The sequence below is a fragment of the Girardinichthys multiradiatus genome, chromosome 4 (genome assembly GCF_021462225.1).
Source record: "Girardinichthys multiradiatus isolate DD_20200921_A chromosome 4, DD_fGirMul_XY1, whole genome shotgun sequence".
Classification (NCBI taxonomy): domain Eukaryota; kingdom Metazoa; phylum Chordata; class Actinopteri; order Cyprinodontiformes; family Goodeidae; genus Girardinichthys; species Girardinichthys multiradiatus.
Genome location: NC_061797.1, coordinates 7,532,140 through 7,558,488, shown reverse-complemented (window position 1 = coordinate 7,558,488; position 26,349 = coordinate 7,532,140). Strand labels below are relative to the sequence as shown.

Below are 26,349 nucleotides of genomic sequence, written 5' to 3'. Positions count from 1 at the left end.
ATGAATGGATGTTATAATTGTAAACAGATGTTTTTGCTGAAAATGACTTATATTATTTGTCCCTTTTCTAGATCCAATGTGAGATATGCCTGAGGTGGTTTCATCAGGCATGTGTGGGAAGCCCACCAACAGAAAACACATTTAAGTGCTTTGCATGTTCTTTTTAGGTTTGTGTGTCTGCTGTGGTGTGCTTGTTTGTTTAGACTTTCTCTAAAAGTCGATAAATTACATTTTGAAAAATAAGCTTGATATTTTTCTTCACAAAACTTTGGTATAAGGTAACTAAGGGAAGAAAAGACCCAAAGTCTCAAAATGCACTAGATGTAACATCCATGAATCCTGTACGTTATTTTGTTCCTATGTTATAGAGGGGGAACTGATTATTTCAGCTGTCTGAAATATTCTGTTCCCCCTGTAACTCTGGCATATAAAGAGCAAATGTTTCCAAATTCACAGGAGTTGTTGTCCATGATGGCGAGGAATAAACCCAGTGAAGGAATTGTTGAAAAAATAATTTGTTCCCATGTTATAGAGGGGGAACTGATTGTTTCAGCTGTCTGAAATATTCTGTTCCCCCCCGTAACTCTGGCATATAAAGAGCAAATGTTTCCAAATTCACAAGAATATTTGTGTATGATGTGAGGAATGACCCACCCAAAATATAAGGTGATTGGTTAATCCCTGTCCCATGGGGAAACAAAACATTACGAGGTGTGAGCGTCAGGCTGGAATACTGTCTTCCCATATGTTCCTATAAATATTTTCCCCTCTTTTTAAAAGAGAAGAAATATGTTCTCATACATGACAGGGACAATATGTTTAATATAGGAATATGTAAAGTACTTAAATAATACTAGAGCGGATTATTTTAATCAAAACAACATCAGACAGTACCAATATCAAAGCAGTAAAATGTCTTTTATAAATCCAGTATTTCGTCATATTTTACATTAGAACGCGATTTACCAGAAAAATAAGCTACACTCTCATCTATTCAGGAAGCCAACAGAGTGAGCATCCATTGTTTTATATCAATAATAAAAAAGTAGAAATAAACAGGACGTGTTGGAAAACAGTGTTTGGTGGCTGACTGATGTCCGTCAGGTTAAAGTGAACATGACACAAGTTGGAAAAGACAAACAACACGAAACTGTGCAAAAAAACCTCACAAGACCAGGTTCAATTTGTATTTATTTATTTTTTCTAGGAGCTGTTGATTCAAAGTTAAGTAACAACATTGACATGAATATGTTTGGTCGTTTTCTCTGGCTGCAGTGCGCGCTCCCGACACAGGGGGAACAGAATATTTCAGGGGAACAGAATTTCGTACAACACCGGCACTGAGGTCCGACTGGCAGTCATCACAGTGAACGTTAAACACAAGTGATTTCTAACAGTTTATGTTATTATTTTAATTGTTACTGAAAATCGATTTAATATTTCAGGTGATATTAAGGTTACCCAGAATAAATGGACAGTTTTATGTAATCCAACTGTATCGCTGGAGAGTGTGATTGAGAATAAATAAGCTTTCCAATATTAATTTTTGATGAAGAAATGTGCTATATGTTTTAAAAATGTATTTATAATTCAGTTAGCATTATAATTTCTGATTCCAGGTACACCCGACGAGGGATACACCTCCAAATGTAAGTGAATCTCAGTAAAGAAGTTAAAAGTTTGAAAGAGCTTGTTTTAGGCATTTGCATAGAAATATTTTAATATTTTCTTCAAATTAAGACAAATGTAAAATTTAAAAAGGCTTTATTTTTGCTCTGATATTAAGCAAGATGTTTTTTTTTTGGTATTTTCATATTTCTTTTAGGGACAAAAGAGCAGACGGGCCAGTTAATTAAGCTCAGGAGTGAGAACCACCACCTTTTTACTGGAGCTAAAAACTCAGCCACCGTGGCTTGGAGGTACAATAACAACATTCTTTGCAGTCGGTTTCTGTCCAGTTTCAATAACTCCTATCTTTCTAACTTTCATAAATGTCCATCCAGTGATTAACATACTTCTTTCGGTTTAGGACAATTCTGGAGAAGATGGGCCAACAGGGGAAGGTCACCCCCTTTGCAGGCCAAAACAATGTGGGACAATTTGAAAAAAAAAGAATTTAGATTATGTTCAAAACTTCTCTTGTCACACACAAATAAAAAAATATTTCTAAAAGGCTTGTTGGTTTCTCTGTTTAGTCAACTCTTTTTTTTTATTCCATCTAACTTTAGGATTGTAAGTATCCAGGGTCAGGTGAGGGAGTCAGTGAAAAGCCCACTGCTGCTACTTGGCCCTGGTTTGTCCTTATGGATGAGGTGTTGGGACAGAGGTCTTCCACAACAACTCCTGTCCTAATTGCCTCCATCCCTGAGGACACTCCAGGGCCAAGTGGAGCGGTGGACAACCAGATTTCTCCATCTGGTTGTCCACCAGGAAGACAGTGAACCAGCAGGAAGGGGTCAGAAAAGAAAAAGGGACAGATATGATGGATTTAATCAGGGAGGACATGAGGGCACAGAGAATAGACAGACTGTTTTCCAAAGAATGGCACCAAAATAAGGTGCTACATAAGAAATATTAAGTTTTGTTCAGATTGTTTCTAATAAATTTCAAAATTGTTTTTGTCACTGTTATTTACATTTGACCTAACAATACACCAACTTCATTTAAAGTTATAAACAGAATTTATTATGAAAAATACAAACAACACTTTAAACAGAATGGGGGAAGAAAACATTCAAACAGATCAAGATTACAAGACAAAAGGCATAAAATAAAACTATGTACAAGTATTTACAATGGCGACAGCAGGATCAACCAGAGTGACCGGTTCCTGGAACACCTCTTCAACAGAACAAAGAGGCTTTCTGAACAGAAAGTCTCTGGCGGTGTGGCTAAATCTCTCACAAGGTCAGAGACATGGATGGGATGCTGGCACTGAGACCTGTGGTTTGTCTTTCTGGATGGTGAACGAAGCATCACACAGGTGGTCTGCAGATGTTTTTGATGCCTCTCTCCGCTGTCCACGTCATCGTCCATCAAGTGGGTTTAAAGGGCTGGCTGAATTGACGGCTGCCACATCACTAAGAGGTAATCGGAAAAATGCAGAATTAGAAGATGGTGCTCACAAAATATTACAATTAGTTATACCCCTCAAACATTAATCACATCTATAATATTATACTTGGTTGACACAGTAGTCATGTTCTGGTGGTACCTCCTCCAGGGCAGACACCTCAGCTGAAAGCTGGTCCCGCCAGAGAGCAACGCTGACTGCCTCAGTCCAAACCTCACCCTCATCCTCTTCTACAGCCTCCTCTGGGTCATCCTCTGGGGCCATGACATCCCCAGCACCAAGGCAGATGTTGTGGAGGATGGCGCATGCTGTTATGACCTGAAAACAATTTAAAAGAGGGTGCATATGTGTGTATATTATGTATAATGTATATATAAAATGGATCTAGGTCAAAACTTACGTGAGGTACAAAGGTGTCGTGCACCTCCAGCGCTTGCAGGAAGATGGCCCTGAATCTGGTTTTCATCATTCCAAAAACAGGCTCTATTATAGAGCCTGTTTTTGGAATGATGGCTGTTAAAGCGCTGGGCTCCCACACCTTGTATTGTCCTCTTGTAGGGAATGATGAGGGGGAGTGGATATTGGAGGCATCGGTACCCTCCATCAGCAAGGATAAAATGCCCTGGAGGAGGATAAACTGTACAGTGGGCTGTGGCGGAGCACCCTAGAGTCATGCACTGACCCAGGCCAGCCCACATACGTGTCAATAAAATGGCTCTGATGGTCAGAAACTGCTTGCAGGATTATGGAAGGGAAGAGTTTCCTGTTTTTGTAGCACTGACCATCGGGGCTGCTTGGGAACCTGATGCGGATATGGCAGCCGTCAATTGCACCCACAGCTTTAAGAAAAGCTCTGTGGCGTGCCAGCCCTGCAAACTCACGGGACACTGCCTTCAAGTCCTCAGGGGTCTTTAGAAGGTAGATGACCTGGTGACGAATAGCCACGATCTCCTCTGTAACTCTGTGGACGATGCGATGGACAGTAGAGCGAGGCATCCCAAACACTCTGCAGATCACTCTGTAGGATGTGCCAATTACCAGCCAGATTAGAAAAACCAAGATCTCAATAGTAGCACCCCATCCATGTCGCCTATCATGGTGCAAAAGATTAAGTAGCACTGCCAGAGACTCCCTGCTCAGCCAAAAATCAGGCCTGGTGTCCTCCTGGGTGAAGAAGCGTTTCAGGACTGGGACACTCAGGTTGATCCTGCAGTAAAGGGGTCGGGTCTAGAAAAGGGAAGAATGGAGATGGAAAAACATTATTTTTAAGGCATGCTTCTGGATATGTTAAGTGATCAAAGCAAGTAGATACTAATACACCAAAAACACTGCATTATTATATAATTATCTAAGACCAGCCAGAGGGGATCAAATACTTTATAATTCCCATCTATCTTATATAGCCATAAAGTTGCTATCTATTTGTTTATTGGCTAGAAGCTTTAAGTTAAATCAAACATCTTTTTTAACAGAACACGATTGTCTCTCAGCCGGAGATAAAATAAAGGAGATGTCTGCGACGACAATAAAACTGCTGAAGTTCCTCAAAAAATTTAAATAAAACTAGCAGAAGTCCCCTCCTTGAACCGCCACCTTAACGTGGTGGAGGGGTTTGAGTGCTCGAATGATCCTAGAGGCTATGTTGTCTGGGGCTTAAAAGCCCCCGGTAGGGTCTCCCATGGCAAACAGGCTCTAGGTGACGGGTCAGACAAAGAGCGGTTCAAGAACCCCTCATGACGACTACGAAATCGAGGCACAGAGCCGGGGTCCCACCCTGGAGCCAGGACTGGGGTCGGGACTCATCGGAGAGCGCCTGGTGGCTGGGTTGCTCCTCGCGGGACCCGGCCTGGCCAAGCCCGAACGAGATCCGCCCTGAGTACCTCAAGTCTTTGGATGTTGTGGGGCTGTCATGGTTGACACGCCTCTTCAACATTGCGTGGCGGACGGGGACAGTGCCTCTGGATTGGCAGACTGGGGTGGTGGTCCCCCTACATAAGAAAGGTGACCGGAGGGTGTGTTCCAACTACAGGGGGATCACACTCCTCACCCTCCCTGGTTAGGCCTATGCCAGGGTATTGGAGAGGAGAGTCCGGCCGATAGTCGAACCGCGGCTTCAGGAGGAGCAGTGTGGTGTTTGTCCCGGCCGTGGAACACTGGACCAGCTCTATACCTTCTACAGGGTTCATGGGAGTTTGCCCAACCGATTTACATGTGTTTTGTGGACCTGGAGAAAGCATTCGACTGTATCCCTCGAGATGCCCTGTGGGGGGTGCTCCAGGAGTATGGAATTGGGGGCCCTTTACTAGGGGCCATCCGGTCTCTGTACAAGCGGAGCAGGAGTTTGGTTTGCATTGCTGGCACTAAGTCGGACCTGTTCCCGGTGCATGTTGGACTCCGGCAGGGCTGCCCTTTGTCACCGGTCCTGTTCATAACTTTTATGGACAGGATTTCTAGGTGCAGCCAAGGGCCAGAGGGGGTCTGGTTTGGGGACCAGAGGATTTCGTCTCTTCTTTTTGCCAATGACGTGGTCCTCCTGGCCCCCTCTAGCCAGGACCTACAGCACGCACTGGGCCGGTTCGCAGCCGAGTGTGAAGCGGCTGGGATGAAAATCAGCTCCTCCAAGTCCGAGGCCATGGTCCTCGACCGGAAAAGGGTGGCTTGTCCTCTTCAGGTTGGAGGGGAGTTCCTGCCTCAAGTGGAGGAGTTTAAGTATCTCGGGTTCTTGTTCACGAGTGAGGGAAGAATGGAGCGGGAGATTGACAGACGGATCGGTGCGGCTGCCACAGTAATGGGGGCGCTGTGCCGGTCCGTTGTGGTGAAGAGAGAGCTGAGCCGAAAAGCGAAGCTCTCGATTTACCAGTTGGTCTACGTTCCTACCCTCACCTAGGGCCATGAACTTTGGGTCATGACCGAAAGAACGAGATCCCGGATACAAGCGGCTGAAATGAGCTTCCTCCGTAGGGTGGCCGGGCACTCCCTTAGAGATAGGGTGAGGAGCTCGTCCATCCAGGAGGGGCTCGGAGTAGAGCTGCTGCTCCTCCACATTGAGAAGAGCCAGTTGAGGTGGCTCGGGCATCTATACCGGATGCCTCCTGGACGCCTTCCTTGGGAGGTGTTCCAGGCACGCCCCACCGGCAGGAGGCCCAGGGGACGGCCCAGGACACGCTGGAGGGACTATGTCTCTCGGCTGGCCTGGGAACGCCTTGGGCTCTCCCCAGAGGAGCTGCAGGAGGTGTCTGGGGAGAGGGACGTCTGGGCGTCTCTGCTGAGTCGTTGCCCCCGCGACCCGGTCCCGGATAAAGCGGAAGATGACGAGTACGAGTACTACCAGAGGTTCGGCTCCATTCTGCTTTCACTGCTTGTTTCTCCTCGCAGCTACGGTTGCTAGGCGACAGCTGTTACGCTGAGGTGAGGGTGGGAACTGCTGGTAAAGGCTAGACCGTCCCAATCCGCAGCTGCTCACTTCTGGCCTCCGTGGTTTTAGCCAGCGCCATAGAAGGACCCTTTCCCTTTCTATGGAGCTGGTTTTAGCGGTCGACGAAGGACCCAGCCCACGTAGACCGAGGAACGCAGCCCCTGAGGCTTACTTCCGGGTCAGCCTCAGCGCTGGTACATTCCCTTTCCGGTTGATTTTGTCAAATGTAAATTTTTTTCAGTACTTGTAAAAGTGTTTTGCATCTTGTTAAATTCAGTCAGTCATTTTCTACTGCTTATTCCATAGTGGGTCGCAGGGAAGCTGGTGCCTATCTCCAGCAGTCTATGGGCAGGAGGCAAGGTACACCTTGGACAGGTCACCAGTCCATCGCAGGGCAACACACAAACAACCATGCACACACTCATTCATACACCTAAGGGCAATTTAGAGAGACCAATTAACCTAACAGACATGTCTTTGGACTGTGGGAGGAAGCTGGAGTACCCAGTGAGAACCCATGCATGCACAGGGAGAACATGCAAACTCCATGCAGAAAGACCCCTGGATGGGAATTGAACCCAGGACCTTCTTGCTGCAAGGCAACAGTGCTATCAACTGCGCCACCGTGCAGCCCAAATTGTTAAATTGCTTTCTGAAATATTAGTTTGTTTTCTGAAATGTAAATTTGTTTCAGTACTTGTAAAAGTGTTTTGCATCTTGTTAAATTGTTTTCTGAAATATTAATTTGTTTTCTGAAATGTAAATTTGTTTCAGTACTTGTAAAAGTGTTTTGCATCTTGTTAAATTGTTTTCTGAAATATTAATTTGTTTTCTGAAATGTAAATTTATTTCAGTACTTCTAAAAATGTTTCGCATCTTGTTAAATTGTTTTCTGAAATGTTAATTTGTCTTTAAGTTTGTAAAAGTGTTTTAGATTTTGTAATGTTGGTTTGCCCCCCTGGCCACTGTCTGATTATAATAGGAGGACACATTCTCAGCATGCTCTGTTCAGAGACAGAGCTGTCAAGAGCACCGGGGAGATCAGCTTCAAATCTGGTATAGCTAAAAGTTTATTTTTAACTTATTACACTGAAATGTTGTTAGAACACTTGTAGAGAGAAAAGAAAATGTCGGAACATATTTCAGGAAACAAAGAAGGTGGTGAAGTCTGTCATTCTGCTTCTATCGAGAAATACAACACAATCTTTTAGCAGTGAGTGTTCATCTTTAAGAATTCCTTAAGTGCGTGTGAATGCTCCTTGATAATAATAATGATGATGTTCAATTTATATTCTTTAGAACCCACAAGTGACGAGCTGGATGGTATCGTTTTACCACAGACCGACTACGGTAATTATTAACTGCAACAAAATCTGGTTTAGTCAACTGGAGAATGCTATTTTGTGATTTAAAAAAATAAATGAAAGAAATTCTTCTTACAGATTTAACGAGAGGCATATATCTGAATGGTCACATTGGAGGGGTCAGCGGTTGTAACCGTCTGCCCCCAAAAAAAATCAAAGTTGAGACGGAAACTTGTCTTCAAAAAAGACAATCCGATCCCAACTGAACATATCCACGGACGAGAGGGTGACGCCATTCATGCACCACAGTTTTTAATTGTAATATCCCCTGATCGTGCGCCGGAAAAAATAACAGCTCCGGAAGAGGAGAGTAAGTTAAAAAATATTATTTTCTATGCATATGTTTTCACGGGTGTATGCGATATTGCAGACTTGTTTTAACCCTTGAATAAATATTTTACAGATATATCGAATTATTTAATCCAGAACCCAAGCCTGGATAACATTCCGCAGAACTGTACCAGTTCAATGCAGGACTTTCTATACCTTGTCAGAGGTAAACATCCCCATATCCGAGCAGGAAGACTCTAAAAATACTAACGTGAAGCCAAAAAAGTCTCTTCGTAAAACAATTCTACCTCCCCGATGGATCACATTTTCATCATAAACCGTTATAAGAAAATGAGATGTGTTACCTATTTCTTTCATTCAATAAAATCTCTATTGATTATATTTTCATTTCTAGCATCATGCTCTACTTCACACACACACACACACATACACACACACTGATATATATTTTCATTAGAATTTAAACAAATATTAACATCAGACAAAAAAAGACATTTTAAATTCCATAACAATCCTGAAACATCTCCAAGGAGCATGCACTGTGAGTGAAAAATGTAGAACTTTGATTAATGACACATTTCTGGTATTTTTTTACAAAGTTAGATACCATCAAATCATTCTTAAATACATCTCCGGTGTATTTAGACAATACTTGCTGCAGTGATAAACTGCATGCTCTATTACAGAGATAATAAATACAATGGTAACCGCACACTGTGGACAGAGTGTTTTGAAGCTGGTTATTGTGATACAATATTTTTGATGATCTGTCTTTTAAGAATGTTACGATGCTTGACGGTTAGAAATCAAAATCCGGAGGGAATCCATAAGAGTCAAAAAAGATGGCTTCACCATTCTCTTCCAAGGTCAGAGCCAACCAGTGTTCTCCGGGCATGTGTGAAGGATGTGTGTTCACTACAAAGTATGCGGGTCCTGTGAATGTGTCAGTGAGCAGCGGCAGCTGGTCGCACGCCCATACACCATAAAACAAACCTTCCAGCAGATGATGAAGCAGGTTCTCAATTTCATGTTTATTCATGCGTGATTAGATTAATAATAATCCACCAGCACACGCCTCTTTGAATCAATCTCTAAAATAGTCATAACAAGCGTAGATGATCAGCGTAGTAGTATGAGGCAGTGTCCTCACCCGGGTTAAGATTAAATGTGAATAGAGAGTATCCTTGATTAAATTCCTGACGTGTTATGCTCAGCAGAAGATCTTTTAGATGTCGTCCTGTACCCGTGAACAAGTTGTAATACTCTCTCACTGAATTGCCTTGGTTAAAATTGGGTTGGAAGGAATTTGTCTACCATCCTTGCATAAGGCTAAATATTCCATATCAAAATGATTAAAAACAAATGGATTGAGATCGCGTGTTCCTGTAAAGGAGTTGTGATCTAGTAACTCAATCACCACATACTTGAGAAAGACACCTAAGAAAAGATTCTCTTGGGTGCCCACCCTTGAATTTTCAGGGATGGAATATGTTTTTACATTCACACGTGAAAGTGGATAGAGAGCATTTGCTTTCATTAAAACTGTAGAGTGACCCAGTTGTACAGCTGGAGAGACAGTAACTTTTTTGATGAAAAGAGATGCTCCTAATATCCTGAGTTTAAAGTGGAGTCTCTTGCAGCCATGAGACAAAAAGAATCGTTGGTTCTTATAAATTAAATTTTGAGGTCAACAGAGTTTAAAAGAAGTCTCTTGCAGAAAAATATGTCTGCATGCAGGGGGCCTAGGAAATGTACCTCCCTGGAATTTGCCGTAAAGCCTGCTCTGCTGTTAAGACCTTGGTTAGGGCCGTTAGTTGTAATGATAAAGTTCAGAGCCCCTGCAGTGTCTTTATAAAAAAGACCAGAGCTAAACTGGCTTTTTAAAGAATCCTCAGAAAAGTTTAACAATGTCTCAATCATGGCTCTATATGGATGTGTAGCGCTGGATTGTGAAATCAATTAATCTCCGAGAGTGATATCACACTGACTGAAGATGGTGTTTAACAGGTAGTTGATGAGCCCTATGGGTGCATCATCCGGCAGGTTTGTTCCATCCTCATTAGTAATTTTCACTCTGAGATGGAACAGCGTATTGTTGAGATCCAGATACTTTTCTCCGTCTCCCGGAATGAATAACTCGATCGGGCCTCCATCGGCCATTGCTGATAAAGGCTGGATCTCGGTGTAAATTTTATCTTCGATTGATAGCTGCGTCATCGGGGCAGAAAATAAATCCAGTTCTGCCAGCGTGCACTCTGATGATTTGTTATGTAAAAGAACCATTATTTAAATATATCAAAACTTGCGAAAGACTTCCGTCCTCTTCGTGTGTCAGCTCCAACTGATCTCCTTTTTCGTGCTTGTCGTTGTTTTTTAACCGTCCTTCAACGATTAGCAGGGGGTCTTGTTCGGGTCTTTTGGATAAAACCATAATTCCTGAATTTCTGGGACGATGAGGTGGTTGGCGAGTAGAGATCTGGAGAAAGTGGATGACACAGTCTGGTGTTGAAGCTTTCACCATGCTCAGGAGAGAAGAGGGTCTCTGCTTGCTGGTTGTAGAGGTCCCAGTATGGTGTTTTCCCGTACGCTCATACATTCTCAAGGTTTGCTGCCCTCTGTTGTGAAGAAGAGTCTGTGAGCTCGCAGTTAGACTCAGATATATATCATAGGAAGGGGGTGGGTCCTCAAAAAGAGGGTGGGTCCTCAAAAGAGGACAGGCTTTAGTTGCACAACAGGGAATGTCAGCATTCTTTTCACTGACATTACATCAGTCCAACAGCGTGAGTTTTGGAAAAGGTTGGAAAGACGCTGTTCAATTTCATTCATCTTCTCAGCCCAAGCATCATACCGCAGCTTGTCTTGAATACACTACAGTCCTGATGAAATGCCTCCAGCACAAACAGATCTGAGGGGATCATCTGGTTGTTCTTGCGTCTGCTTACCTGAAAAGACCAGCAACCATTTGCCAAAGGTTTTTTCTAAATGAACATTGCAAAACACTATGGAAAACCTTTGGAATTTCTACGAGAACCCCCGGGTTGCATTCATCCTCATCGTCACTAAAGCTGCAGCAAATATGGACTAACTAAGTTGAAGCATATATGTTTCACAAACGTTTTAGAGGGCAATGTGCCAGGTGCAAATGGCAGTAAGGCAAAGGATGCGAAAACTTTCCCAAATGTGTTTTTCATTTCATAAAAAGGAAATGAAATGGAATTTGGTCAAATAAAAGTGCAGATTTCCATTGTAGAAGTCCTTCTGCATATGGCATAGCCTTTGGTTATGACATTTAACCTGTGTATCATCAAAATGTACATTTTCAAACATAATTAAAGCTGCAAGCAGCATTGAAGGCCCTCGCACCTCAGCGCAACTTGGCCTGTGCAGCGACAACGGGAGCCTGGCATCGCCGGCTCCACGCCACCTACGAGGCCGCCGTTCAATTCCAAATGTCGCCTCTGGGTGGCGCTGTGAGTGTCATGTCATGATCTTCACTCATGCACAATTCTAGTCTGACGAGAAGTATTCAAAATTTGGGGGACCTTCCAGATGGAAGCTGCACTCACTTGTTTATTAGCGGGTGGGCCTGAAATGATGTCATATACTGACTGTGTCAACATGTCCATCATTAACTCATGATCCTGTATACTACATTTCAAGTGGATCCAATGATGTATGAGGGAGATATAGCCATTGAAGTGTCCTAGGGGGCGCTGTTGATCCAATGTAATTCAATAGAGGTGTTTGGGGGCTGACAAAGATCAACCATATTTATTTTGGAGTGAATCGGACCATGCATGTGTAATTTAGAGCCAAACGTATGGCCGTGGCATGGTATCAGAATTTGCCACGCCATCATAGCCACACCCTCCAGGTAAAGCAGTCAGTACTGGCGACTGTCTAAGACCATCATGTTATCTGTTACTTGGGACAGTTTCACATTGATTAGGTGAAGAACATCAAAAATTGACTCTCTAAAGGAAAACATGACACGTCCTGTTCTCAGGGGGCGGGGCTTTGATGATCTCAGCATCTGATCAGTGAATATTGTTCAGGGCCAGAAGCAGATCAATCTCAGAAGGTTTCAGGTCTCTGTGACGTTCCTTGTAGGAGCTACATCAATTTCGTCTTTTATGGCGAGAATTCATATTTTGAGGCTTGGCCACGCCCACACGCTTTCATGTATCAAAAAGATTTTGATAACTTTTGATCCCCAGTGCCTTAAGAGTCTACTGAGTGATTTTCAAGTCTCTAAGTCAAAAGCTGTAGGAGGAGTTCTTCTTTCTGCTCTGGGTGGAGGAGGACGCTTTTTCTCTGTCTCCTGCACCCCTCCCATATCTGCCCTGCTTCAGCTCTGTGTCTTGTCTTCTTTTTGGAGCCTCTTTTTGCATATCTTCCAAATTCTGAGTTATGGATTTGGTCAGCTGGTCTCTCAATGCAATTGATCAAATGTTCTCGACGAGAAGACAGGGTGAAGGAGAGTCCACTAGTCCGGACGGGACGTTTTTCTCTGGATACACAATGGACTCCTGGCAGAAGTGGAGGATTGTGTGTTTGTCAATAATGTCAGTCGAGGATGTGGAAGATATGTATATAATTGGATGTTTGATATCAGGAGTTCTGCTTTTTGGAGTCAGTGGTTGCTGTTCTGGCAATTGTGAGGCTGCCTGGCATGTGTGATGGGATCTTCAGGGCAATCAGCACTCAGACTGAGATGTTACGTGAGCTGAATCGCAGACTGGATGTGATCCTTACACAGGATCGTAGGCAGGTTGCGGTTCCTGGACTCGGGGGTGAAATGGGATAAATCTTGGAGAAAGTTGTTCGCTCGGATCTGGCGAAAGACCAGGAATTTGGCTGTTTGGATTCGCCTTTGAGAAGCACCAGCGAGACTCTCAAGGCTGACGGAAATTTAAGAGTCAGCCTAACCCAAATAATTATTGTTTTTCTGAATCTGGCTTCCCTGCACGGCCTTGATGGCTGGCTATCTTAAACTTCTTCTGGAAGTTATGTAAATATGACGCTCTGCTCCCTCTGCTTCCTCCCTCCCCTGAGGACATCTGCTGCTCACACCATAATAATACTGCTCAGAATGGCCAGTTGATGAACATTCCAACGTACCGTCAAGGACAATGGCCTCTGTGGCAGTGCTTAATGGACTTACTTGCACACACTCACTTGCACACACACTGTAATAAACGATTATGGGTTTCTGTCAGGTGAGCTTATTTAATCAAGTCATCTGTACAAATTACTTAATTTAACTGATTAAAAGTTGTTACAAGAACGTCAATTTAAAAAGAGAGAGAAAAACTACAAATAATCCATTCTGCACACTTAAGAAAAGTAGTTCCAGCTGTGATCCACAGAACACGCGTGCCCCCACTACGTCACATACACTGTCACATGGTACACTCTTCAGAAAATTTTCAGAATGATTCACCATCTTCGCCATCTTCTTTCTCGCTGGATCTCATCCTTCCAGACTAAGTAGACTTTATTTCAATACTTTTTAGGATTTATTTGAGAACACTGTTCGATTTAACTATGTTTTTGTTTTTAACAGACGTCTAACGTTTTTAATTCCGTATTTCATACTATATTTATGTTTAATTTTTAAGGGAACTAGCTAGCTTGTTGGGCACCTTTCCAAAAGAAACCGTAGGTATTTTTCTGCCTGGACATCTAATAATTGTTTAAAAATATTTGTAAAATATGAAAAATATTAAAATTTAATTTTTCTGTGGCATTGAGTTTTACTTCATTGTAATCATTCTTATCCCGCTTGCTTATTGCCCGTTTCCCGCTCTGCCGCACTCCTCTTGCTCTGCAGTCGGCTATAGCTGCACTGGCTGCCTTCCACAGACAGAAAAAACTTGGAAAGAGGGATATAGAGAATACAAACTGTAAAGGTAAGAATATAATTGAAAGCAGATAAAAGTACAATTTAAATGTATTTTTGATCCACTAATGACATAAAAACGGTTTAAATTCTAAAATAAATATAAACTCAGATTATGGGTGTTGCATCTGTGGGTAATCGTTGTGAGATGGTTCAACACCCCCACTTTTCCCACAGTTTTTCTCAAATACTTTGTGGTGTTATATTTGCGGCAATAATGTGAGCGCATATATCCATTTCAACAAACAAAAATTTGTGGTGTGTGCGTTTAAATCTCACACAGCTCAACTCTGAGTAACTGTTGCTCTGAATGCACCGTGTTGGTGCTCGGCTCTGTCGCGCTTGCAAAGTGACTCGCGCGTGCCCGGCTCTGATCCCTGCTTTTCATGAATGCGCTTAGCGCTCGCGTTCAGTGCTTGCGCTTTGGCCTGTGCTGCACAGGGGTGAATGTGAGCCGATACGGTCCGGTACTGCATACCACTGCGCCCGTACACAGTACCGGGAAGAGGGAAGAACGGCTGTCTGCTATGAAGCAGTCATCCAGAACCAGTTACGGCTGCAAAAACTCACGAGCACACAAAGATCAGATCCGCAACCAGTAGGCAGTCTAATGGTGCGTTCACACCAAACGCGGATTCTGCGACTATTTTGCGTCATTTGTGTGCTTTTGCCTGCTTGAAATTCCGCGTGAACTCCGAGTTGCCATTTGGCAACAAGCGGCATCGCTTCGCCGTGTCATCAAATAAGAGGAGCTTCCATCTGCTGCTTGCTGGTTTCAACTGAACATGGTGGACATGGATTTCACGGACTGGGTTCACCAGATTCTTCAGGGACGGGAACAGTTCGGAGATTACCACCACCTACTCCAGGAGCTGCGTCTGGATGACGATCGATTTCAGCGGTACTTCCGTCTATCCAGGACCCAGTTCGAAGATCTGCTGTCCTGTGTTGGGAGACGAATCGGCCTCTGGGACACCAACTACCGGCGCTTTATCCCCACTGCAGAACGCCTGTCCATCTGTCTTCGGTGAGTAAATACATCTCAGCTCAATAAAAAAAAGCCGATTTTTAATGTCCACATCTAGTAAATATAAGATATTTGTGCCTAAACATAACCTGGCCAGGTCCTTTCAGTACTTGTCTCTGTAAAAGTAAATTGTTGAGTCATTCAACTCTGGCTTGCCGCACACCGCCACTATGATCTGGTCCTCCATCTTCACTGACAACCACTTCTTCTCCGCTGCAGTCTTTCACCCTACGTCACAGCCACATCCCTGATTGGTTGATGCGACGCGAATTTAGGAAAAAGTTCAGATTTTTCAACTTGTCCATCGCTCTTGCTCCGCTCCCGCTTCACTCCGCGCGCCTTCCGCACCACGTCCTTCGTCTCCTTTGCACCGCCTTGCGCGCTCCGCTCCTGAACGCGCCTCTATATAGGGATAACATGTAAATCAGCGTTCGGTGTGAACACACCATAAAACACGACTTAATCTGTTTATAAATATAGCTTTTTTCCCCTAATTTCAGATAGTTTCTGAACTGTTCTGCCATGCTGGATCCTCAATACTCTTGCTTTACTTCTCTCCCCTGGGAGCTATTTCGTGAACGGCCAGCCTTCAACATGAGCACCGCTACGTTTAATGTCTGTCTGCTCGCCGTTAAATACCTCAGTTAAAAGCAAAGGGAGAGTAACTAGTTGTGTTTCATGTTATTTTGCCACATTACAACAACACAGTACTGCTCGAAAACACCGCTTAGGACCAGAGGTTTCACATACACTACACGAGAGCGCATGCACGCTTACCTCCAAAACAGAGCGGTTGCCAAGGCGATCGGTGTGATCGATTTAATGGACTGGGAGATTTTACACAGATGCTCAAGATAAACATATGCACCCACTTACATCGCCTTCACCGATCCTGGCATGATGTTGTTTTGGATACGTGTTGCTTCTTTGTGCTGAGTTTTTTTGCAATCTCAAACTGTATCCTGCTAAGGATAAAGTGTGAAATATGATTTTTCCCTCTACTTACCTAATGTGGTCTCTTTTCTCATCTAGCAAGGGCAGCGCCTGTGAGTGGGCAGCAAAGCCTCGGTGACCTGTCCCCCCCTTGTCTTGTGTCATGATGTATGTTTGGATGGGTTGTACTGGAATTCTAATTTCCCCTCGGGGATCAATAAAGTATCTTTGAATTTGAATTGAGTTCGCTCAGATATGCGGGCTAGAAAGGAAAAAACCAGGGTCAAAATGGCAACTTCAATCCAAAATGGCCGACTTCCTGTTGGGTTTGGACCAATGCTCCAGGATACTTTTTTGTAGGCCCTGAGAAGTTACATATGTGTACCAAATTTCAGATTCCTCGGTTAAAGCATGGCTTGGGGCTGATTTTTAAAACTTTTCTAGGGGGTGCTGTGGACGAATTAGGCCACGCCCACCAAATATGTAATCAGATCTCTGTTGGGAACTGGACTAGGATCAATCACATTGAATTTGGTGGAGATCAGATGATGTATGTGGAAATTAAAGCCAAACGTATGGCCATGGCGTGACATCCAACTTCGTTGTGCCACCACGCCCACGCCCTTTTATAAAAAGTCACTGTGCTTCAAACAACGTTAGACCCACTAGTTATCAGTCACCCGACGCAAATTGAAGCGGATTGAAAGTAGACAGGCAGATAACGACCTTTCCCAGTAAAAAAAATGACTTCCTGTTCTCAGGGCGTGACTTCGATGATGTCAGCATTTGACCCCATAGGATCGTCGGGAACCCGAAGGTCCTCCTTCATGCCAACTTTGGTGTGATTTGGCGTTTCTTTGGGAAAGTTATTGCATTTTTTTCACTTTGGGCGCGAACGGCATTTTTGTGCCCCGGTCACAACCCCTAAACATGGCCGAAAACTCACAATTTTGACAACTTTGAATCCCCCTTGCCTTAACTGCATATTGACCAAATATGAAGCTGATAGCTCAAAATCCCTAGGAGTTCGTTAAAGTTCGAGGTGAGTAAAAGTGAAAAACTGCAAAAAAATGGCCTTGGACCCAAAATGGCTGACTTTCTGTGCGTTTTAGGGCATACACCAAGATACTTTTTTTCTTGGTTTGAGGACCTCTACCTGTGTGCCTAATTTCAGATTTCTACGACTTACGGTTCAGCCTATCTCACGTTTGAGGGTGTGGTTAAGTGATTTGGCCAAGCCCACTGACGACGACATTAAGGAACAAGAATTTCACGTGGGAGACAATTTTGGGTAAAATCGTGTGCGTTTTGGGGCTTGGCAAAGTCCCCAAATTGCCCCGCAAAGATGCAATGGCAACCTTCCTGATCTAAGCTGCACTCACTTGTTAGTTAGTAAAATAATGTCATCAATTGATTGTGTCAACATGTCCAGCATTGATCCATGATCATGTACACTAAATTTCAAGTGGATCTGATGACGTATGAAGGAGATAGAGCACATGTAATGTGCTAGGGGGCGCTGTTGATCCAAATTCCAATGTAATGTAATGGAGCTGTTTAGGGGCTGACAAAGATCAACCATATTCACTTTGGAGTAAATCGGACCATGCATGTGTAATTTAGAGCCAAACGTATGGCCATGGCGTGACATCAGACTTCGCCATGCCACCACGGCCTCACCCTCTAGCCAAACCTGTCAGTACTGGAGACCAAGTTAGACCATCATGTTATCTATCATTGGAGACAATTTCATGTTGATTAGGTGAAGGATAACTAATATGCCCCACACTAAGTGAAACATTACACTTCCGGTTCTCAGGGGGCGGGGCTTCGATCATGTCAGCAGTTGACCATTGAATATTGTTCCAGTCATCATATGGATAAACCCCAGAAGGTTTCATTTCTCTCTGACTTTCCTTGTAGAAACTATAAAAATTTTATGTTTCATGGCGAGAAGTAAGATTTTGAGGCTTAGCCACGACCACATACTTTCATGTAGCAAAAAGCTTTTGATAACTTTTAATCCCCAATGCCTTAAGACTATACTTTTGATTTTGAAGTCTGTAAGTCAAAAGCTGTAGGAGAAATTCGCTCAGATTCGACGTGTGTGAACGAGATAAAATTGTGGCTTTGATCCAAAATGGCCGACTTCCTGTGGGGTTTGGACAATGGGTCCAAGAGACTTTTTTGTAGGTCCTGAGAAGTTACATAGGTGTACTGAATTTTATAAACCTCGGACAAAACATGCCTTGGGGCTGGTTGTTTTAGTGCTTCTAGAGGGCGCTGTGGAGCAATTAGGCTACGCCCACCAATTATTTCACTGGAAATCTTTATGGGGCTGGACCCGTAATCAATCATATTGAGTTTGGTGGCGATCGGCTTAGAAATGTGGAAATCAGAGGCAAACATAAGGCCATGGTGTGACGTCTGTCCTCGCCACGGCCACACCCTCCCACGTAAAGTCTCTGTGTTCCAAACCATCTTTTACAGTAAAACATGACACTTCCTGTTCTCAGGGGGCGGGGCTTTGCTGATGTCAGGATCTGACCATTGAATATTGTTCGGGGCCAGATGTGGATCAATACCAGAATGTTTTGTGTGTCTGTGACTTTCCTTGTAAGAGCTATAACAATTTAAATGTTTTGGGCGAGTCATCAAACTTTGAGGCCTGGCTCCGCCCCCTCAACATCCTCCAAAACTCTCAAGTTTGATAACTTTAGATCTCCCATCCCTTCTGAGCAAACTGACCAAATTTCAAGCCGATTGATCAAAATCTGTAGGAGCAGTTCGATCAAATACGAAGGCTGTAAACGGCAAAAATGGGGTCAAAATCAAAACTTCAATCCAAGACGGCCGACTTCCTGTTTGTTGTAGGACATGGGTGCAAGAGAGTTTTAGGTAAGTCTTGGGGAGTTCTACAAGTGCACCAATTTTCATAATTGTATGATAAAGTAAGGTCAATGCGGAGGCTTTTTTGAAAATTTCAGGGGGGCGCTGTTGAGCCATTTCTATTGCGACTTTTGCGAAACCCTTAAAATATGTAAATTTCACACACGACTGATGGCTCCGCAAAATTCTAATTACAATAGGCCCTTGCAGCCTTACTGCTCGGGCCTAACTAGAAGCTAACAGAGTAGCGGGCAAACTAGCAGCCAGCGGACAGCAGCCAGCGGACAGCAACCGGCAGACTGTAATGTGCAAGCCAATTACATCACCAGAGAATGTGCTAGAAAGACAAGTTATGCCTTGTTAGAAAGGTTAGTGTCTCTAATTTGTTATGATATGAGACATATGGGGGTCCTGCAAAGAAAAAGGGGCTTTTTGTACCGTTTTGTTCAGAGTCAGCAATTTCTGAGAGACCTTAAAATGTCATTGCCTGTGTTTAAGTTGCTGTAAAACTAAAGGATATGTGTGCAAAACTCATTTGGGAAATTGTTTTGTGAAGATTTATGCCCCCTCTTACAATATATTTAAGAAAAAAAAAATTGGTGTAGTTTTACCTAGTTTTATAGACCGCCAAAAAGGGGCGTGGCTTAGTATTATTTTACTAAACATGATAACTAGCTAAACACCACTAAAGATTATGTACCCAGAAAGGTTGCTGGTCCTCATTCAAAATAATGTTTTCAAAATAATGTATTATTTTAACATTTCCTTAATAATGTTTCCTTAAATATTATTTTTTCTAAACGTGATAACTAATTAAACATGATCGAAATATGTTTGACTTTGAGTTGACTTATTTTTGTTAATAAATTCTTCTGTTTTAAGAAATCGGGTTAATTCATTCTGTGTGTGTGCAGAGTTTTGCTGTTCAATAATGTCAGAGCTTGGCTCATCCCTTTCAATTTTGTCCTAATACCAACGCCTTATTGGAAGACGACGATGATGATGACGAATACCTGATAGATAAAAATCATGTCAAACTCAACACTGCTATCCTATTTCACTACTGAATAAACTCACTCCCAAACATCCACCTTCATCAAGATGCTTGTCTGCACAGACAACTAACTTCACTACCTTATTTTATGGACCCTGGTAAACCCAGAATACACTTTATAAGCTGCAGGGATCAGACAGAACTTATTTCAATGATAGCTTTCTTCTTGCCACTGTTCCATAAAGGCCAGATTTGTGGTGTGTGCAACAAACAAATGTCCTTTTGACAAAATGTCTTACTATGAATCTCTGTGACTCATCCAGAGTTACCTCGGCCCTATTGGATGCTTCTCCTGATTAATGTTCTCCCTGGCCAGCTTCTGTTGATTGAACAGCTCTTTGAGATGTTTAAAGCTTGGGATCAGGCTTTTACAACCTGACCCCGCTTTAAACCTCTTCAGAACTTCTTCTTGTTCTTCTTGATATTGATTGATTTAGAACCGATCTTCTCCTTTCAACATGCCACGATCATCGTGCTGGGTCTCAAGATACTCTTATGAGACATTCATGCTGTTTGTGATGTGATCTAGTCTGCTACAAGGACGTTTGGACCGCTCTGACCTCAAATTGTTGATATTCAACATGTTGGATTGTCATGGTCCAATATACTACAGTTCGGGGGGATTCTTTGAGGACAAACGAGAACACTCGTACTTGTACTCGTCGTCTTCCGCTTTATCCAGGACAGCAGACTCAGCAGAGATGCCCAGACGTCCCTCTCCCCAGACACCTCCTCCAGCTCCTCCGGGGGGAGCCCAAGGCGTTCCCAGGCCAGCCGAGAGACATAGTCCCTCCAGCGTGTCCTGGGCCGTCCCCTGGGCCTCCTCCCGATGGGGCGTGCCTGGAACACCTCCCGAGGAAGGCGTCCAGGTATAGATGCCCGAGCCACCTCAACTGGCTCCTCTCGATGTGGAGGAGTAGCGGCTCTACTCCGAGCCCCTCCTGGATGGACGAGCTCCTCACCCTATCTCTAAGGGAGTGCCCGGCCACCCTACGGAGGAAGCTCATTTCAGCCGCTTGTATCCGGGATCTCGTTCTTTCGGTCATGACCCAAAGTTCATGGCCCTAGGTGAGGGTAGGAATGTAGACCAACTGGTAAATCGAGAGCTTCGCTTTTCAGCTCAGCTCTCTCTTCACCACAACGGACCGGCACAGCGCCCCCATTACTGTGGCAGTCGCACCGATCCGTCTGTCGATCTCCCACTCCATTCTTTCCTCACTCGTGAACAAGACCCCGAGATACTTAAACTCCTCCACTTGAGGCAGGAACTCCCCTCCAACCTAAAGAGGACAAGCCACCCTTTTCCGGTCGAGAACCATGGCCTCGGACTTGGAGGAGCTGATCCTCATCCCAGCCGCTTCACACTCGGCTGCGAACTGCCCCAGTGCATGCTGTAGGTCTTGGCTAGAGGGGGCCAGCAGGACCACGTCATCTGCAAAAAGAAGAGACAAAATCCTCTGGTCCCCAAACCAGACCCCCTCCAGCCCTTGGCTGCGTCTAGAAATCCTGTCCATAAAAGTTATGAACAGGACCGGTGACAAAGGGCAGCCCTGCCGGAGTCCAACATGCACCGGGAACAGGTCCGACTTAGTGCCAGCAATGCGAACCAAACTCCTGCTCCGCTTGTACAGAGATCGGATGGCCCCTAGTAAAGGGCCCTTGATTCCATACTCCTGGAGCAACCCCCACAGGGCATCACGAGGGACACAGTCGAATGCTTTCTCCAGGTCCACAAAACACATGTGGACCGGTTGGGCAAACTCCCATGAACCCTCGAGTACTCTGTAGAGGGCATAGAGCTGGTCCAGTGTTCCACGGCCGGGACGAAAACCACACTGCTCCTCCTGAAGCCGGGGTTTGACTATCGGCCGGACTCTCCTCTCCAATACCCTGGCGTAGGCCTTACCAGGGAGGCTGAGGGTGCGATCCCCCTGTAGATGGAACACACCCTCCGGTCACCCTTCTTATGTAGGGGGACCACCACCACCCCAGTCCAAAGGCATTGTCCCCGTCTGCCACGCAATGTTGAAGAGGCGTGTCAACCATGACAGCCCCACAACATCCAAAGACTTGAGGTACTCAGGGCGGATCTCATCCAACCCCGAAGCCCTGCCACCACGGAGCTTTTTAACCACCTCGGTGACTTCAGCCTGGATGATGAAAGAGTCCAACCCCGAGTCCCCAGCCTCTGTTTCCACCAGGGAATGCGTGATGGCAGGATTGAGGAGATCCTCGAAGTACTCCTTCCACCGGCCGATAATGTCCCCAGTCAAGGTCAGCAGCTCCCCACCCCCACTGTAAACAGTGTTGGCGAAGCACTTCTTCCCCCTCCTGAGGCGCCGGACGGTTTGCCAGAATTGCTTCGGGGCCAACCGGTAGTCCTTCTCCATGGCCTCACCGAACTCCTCCCAGGTCCACGTTTTTGGCCCCACGGTACCCGTCAGCCACCTCAGGAGTCCCACAAGCCAACCACAGCCGATAGGACTCCTTACTGCCGGTGTCCACCACCGGGTTCGGGGATTGCCGCCGCAACAGGCACCGCAGACCTTACGGCGGCAGCTACGGGCAGCAGCATCGACAATAGATGCGGAGAACATGGTCCACTCGGACTCTATGTCTCCAACATCCCTCGGAATCTGGTCAAAGATCTCCTGGAGGTGGGAGTTGAATACATCCCTGGCCGAGGGCTCCGCCAGACGTTCCCAGCAGACCCTCACTATGCGCTTGGGCCTGCCAAGTCTGTGCGGCTTTCTCCTCCCCCAGCGGATCCAACTCACCACCAGGTGGTGATCAGTGGACAGCTCAGCCCCTCTCTTCACCCGAGTGTCCAAAACATGCGGCCGAAGGTCTGATGATACGACAACAAAGTCAATCATCGACCTCCTGCCTAGGGTATCCTGGTGCCAAATGCACTGATAGACACCCTTATGTTTGAACATGGTGTTCATTATGGACAATCCGTGACTAGCACAGAAGTCTAATAACAAAACACCGCTCGGATTCAGATCGGAGAGGTCACGCCTCTCCAGGTGTCACTGTCATTTCCCACGTGGGCGTTGAAGTCCCCCAGCAGAATAATGGAGTCCCCAGGAGGGGCAATATCCAGCACCCCCGACAGGGACGCCAAGAAGGCCGGGTACTCCGCACTACCACTCGGCCCGTAGGCTGAAATGATAGTCAGAGACCTCTCCCCAACCCGAAGGCGCAGGGATGCGACCCTCTCATCCACTGGGGTAAACCCAACACGAGACGGCTGAGCTGGGGGGCGACAAGCAAACCCACCGCAGCCCGCCGCCTCTCCCCGTGGGCCACTCCAGAGTAGAAGAGAGTCCAGCCCCTCTCGAGGAGATGGGTTCCTTGCCCCCCAGCGAGGTGACATTCCACATCCCTAGAGCCAGCCTAAGCATCCGGGGATCAGGCCGCCGAGGTCTCCACCTTCGACCCGTCACCTAGAGCCTGTTTGCCATGGGAGACCCTACCAGGGGCATTTAAGCCCCAGACAACATAGCCTCTGGGATCATTCGAGCACTCAAACCCCTCCACCACGTTAAGGTGGCGGTTCAAGGAGGGGTTCTCTGAGGACAAACGAGAACACAGCCTGTTGAATGTGATGTGCTGGCAATCAGAAAGTGAGGTGACAGAAAGGTGAAGTGGAATTACTCTGTTGTTGTTCTCAAGAGGGTTTGTAAGATTTTCCATCTGACATCTGAATGTTTGTGAGTGAAATCTGTTTGTGTGTGGTGTGTTGGGCTTGCCGTGTGGTGGGCAATCACACACTGCAGGACCAAACCTGTTATATCTACTGTTTTTTATCGTCATGTGTGGGGTCTCTCAGGTTTTAAAAATCAACCAACATTTTCAAAATCTTGCTTTATAAGCAGTTGTCCAGGGTGATATTAAAAAGGACACACAAGCACCAAATAAAAATATGTAATTAATTTGTCAGGTGTTCTCATAACAACTTTTCTGTTGCTATTATGGATGTGCAGAAAAGGAGTAGTAGGTATCGCCTGCTTTATGCTCAGAATAGGGAAACCAGCTTATGTGCGTTGTGTTCTATCCCGACCCAGAATTTCATAGTTTCAGTTTAATTTGTTGGGTGGACGCAGAAGGCGGGGATTGCCAAGCAACATTAATTTGTCAACTTGTGTCACTAATGTCTGTGACATTTGAAGGTAATTGCTTGAACTGGGTTCTATTTGAAAGTATCAGACTAAAGGGGCTAAGTACAGGGGTTTGACGATGAAACTGAAACACCTGGTTTTAGACCACAATAATTTATTAGTATGGTGTAGGGCCTCCTTTTGCAGACAATACAGCATCAATTCGTCTTGGGAATGACATATACAAGTCCTGCACAGTGGTCAGAGGGATTTTAAGCCATTCTTCTGGCAGGATAGTGGCCAGGTCACTACGTGATACTGTTGGAGGAAAACATTTCCTGACTCGCTCCTCCAAAACACCCCAAAGTGGCTCAATAATATTTAGATAATAATATTTAGATCTGGTGACTGTGCAGGCCATGGGAGATGTTCAACTTCACTTTCATGTTCATCAAACCAATCTTTCACCAGTCTTGCTGTGCGTATTGGTGCATTGTCATCCTGATACACGGCACCGCCTTCAGGATACAATGTTTGAACCATTGGATGCACATGGTCCTCAAGAATGGTTTGGTAGTCCTTGGCAGTGACGCGCACATCTAGCACAAGTATTGGGCCAAGGGAATGCCATGATATGGCAGCCCAAACCATCACTGATCCACCCCCATGCTTCACTCTGGGCATGCAACAGTCTGGGTGGTACGCTTCTTTGGGGTTTCTCCACACCGTAACTCTCCTGGATGTGGGGAAAACAGTAAAGGTGGACTCATCAGAGAACAATACATGTTTCACATTGTCCACAGCCCAAGATTTTGCTCCTTGCACCATTGAAACCGACGTTTGGCATTGGCATGAGTGACCAAAGGTTTGGCTATAGCAGCCTAACCGTGTATATTCACCCTGTGGAGCTCCCGACGGACAGTTCTGGTGGAAACAGGAGAGTTGAGGTGCACATTTAATTCTGCCGTGATTTGGGCAGCCGTGGTTTCATGTTTTTTGGATACAATCCGGGTTAGCACCCGAACATCCCTTTCAGACAGCTTCCTCTTGCGTCCACAGTTAATCCTGTTGGATGTGGTTCGTCCTTCTTGGTGGTATACTGACATTACCCTGGATACCGTGGCTCTTGATACATCACAAAGACTTGCTGTCTTGGTCACAGATGCGCCAGCAAGACATGCACCAAGAATTTGTCCTCTTTCGAACTCTGGTATGTCACCCATAATGTTGTGTGCATTTCAATATTTTGAGCAAAACTGTACTCTTACCCTGCTAATTGAACCTTCACACTCTGATCTTACTGGTGCAATGTGCAATCAATGAAGACTGGCTACCAGGCTGGTCCAATTTAGCCATGAAACCTCCCACACTAAAATGACAGGTGTTTCAATTTCATTGTCCAACCCCTGTACATGTGCATGTTACATGTATCAGATTTTTCCTCAAAATAAAAAAGAGGGAGAAAATATCTACTTTTCCTTACACCCTACAGTTATGCAATACTATGTGCTGGTCTATCAAACAAAATCTGAGTGAAATACTTGAAACGATCAGTGTTGTAAAAAAAAATTAAATGCGTATGCAAAGCTCTGTAACTGAATGATTAAATGCATTTTAGTTATCTTTGAAGTGATAAATTTGGGTTGTCAGAACAAGTCTCTACACTGGTTCTCTGGTATTCATCTAATCAACATTTATCCCCACAGGCCTTTCTTCTGGAGATCAGGTGTATGTAGCCAAGTGTGTGTGTGTGTGTGTGTGTGTGTGTGTGTGAGAGAGAGAGAGTTGAGACACAACCATGTGACACACCATCCACGATTGCCCCACCCCCCCCCCCCCCCCCCTCCATCCCATTCCTGCTATTTTTTTTTTAACTCGCTTGCAGTTTCATGGATCGTGTTACTGGCTTCTCTCCCCGCTCCACTGAGCCCACCGTCTCTGCACCAATCACAGCCCACCGTTACATACGACCACATGCATGCGCGAAGACACACATTCTGAAACACATAGCCACAGACACACACACATACCCACACTGTGTAACGGTGACACATCGCTCCAGTTCCCACTGTGCTCCCCTCACATGCGTCCCCACCGACTCCTCTGCGTAGCGCTGGCTGCGCCAAGATGAGCGTGGTCTCCTCGGTACCATCCGAACGGTACCACCCCACCGTCTGACTAAGCCGGAGCCACACTGAGACGCAGAGGGAGGACACCATCTTTCCTCTGTGAAAAGCCACCTTTCTGTCGCGTAAAGGACACCGCGGGGCAACGCGTTTGTTGTTTCGGCATCCTTCC

At 45.1% G+C, this 26,349-nt stretch overlaps 1 protein-coding gene across 1 annotated transcript; it reads right to left on the bottom strand.

The window, feature by feature from the left end:
- Window positions 1-674: 674 nt before the first annotated feature.
- LOC124867121 (protein ALP1-like) lies at window positions 675-26,349 on the bottom strand. The gene is made up of 3 exons (XM_047363391.1): window positions 26,082-26,349; window positions 3,735-4,300; window positions 675-681 (listed from the first exon to the last, which is right to left on the bottom strand). Exons 1-3 carry the CDS (start codon window positions 26,268-26,270, stop codon window positions 675-677), a joined length of 762 nt encoding a protein of 253 aa, XP_047219347.1. The 5' UTR covers window positions 26,271-26,349.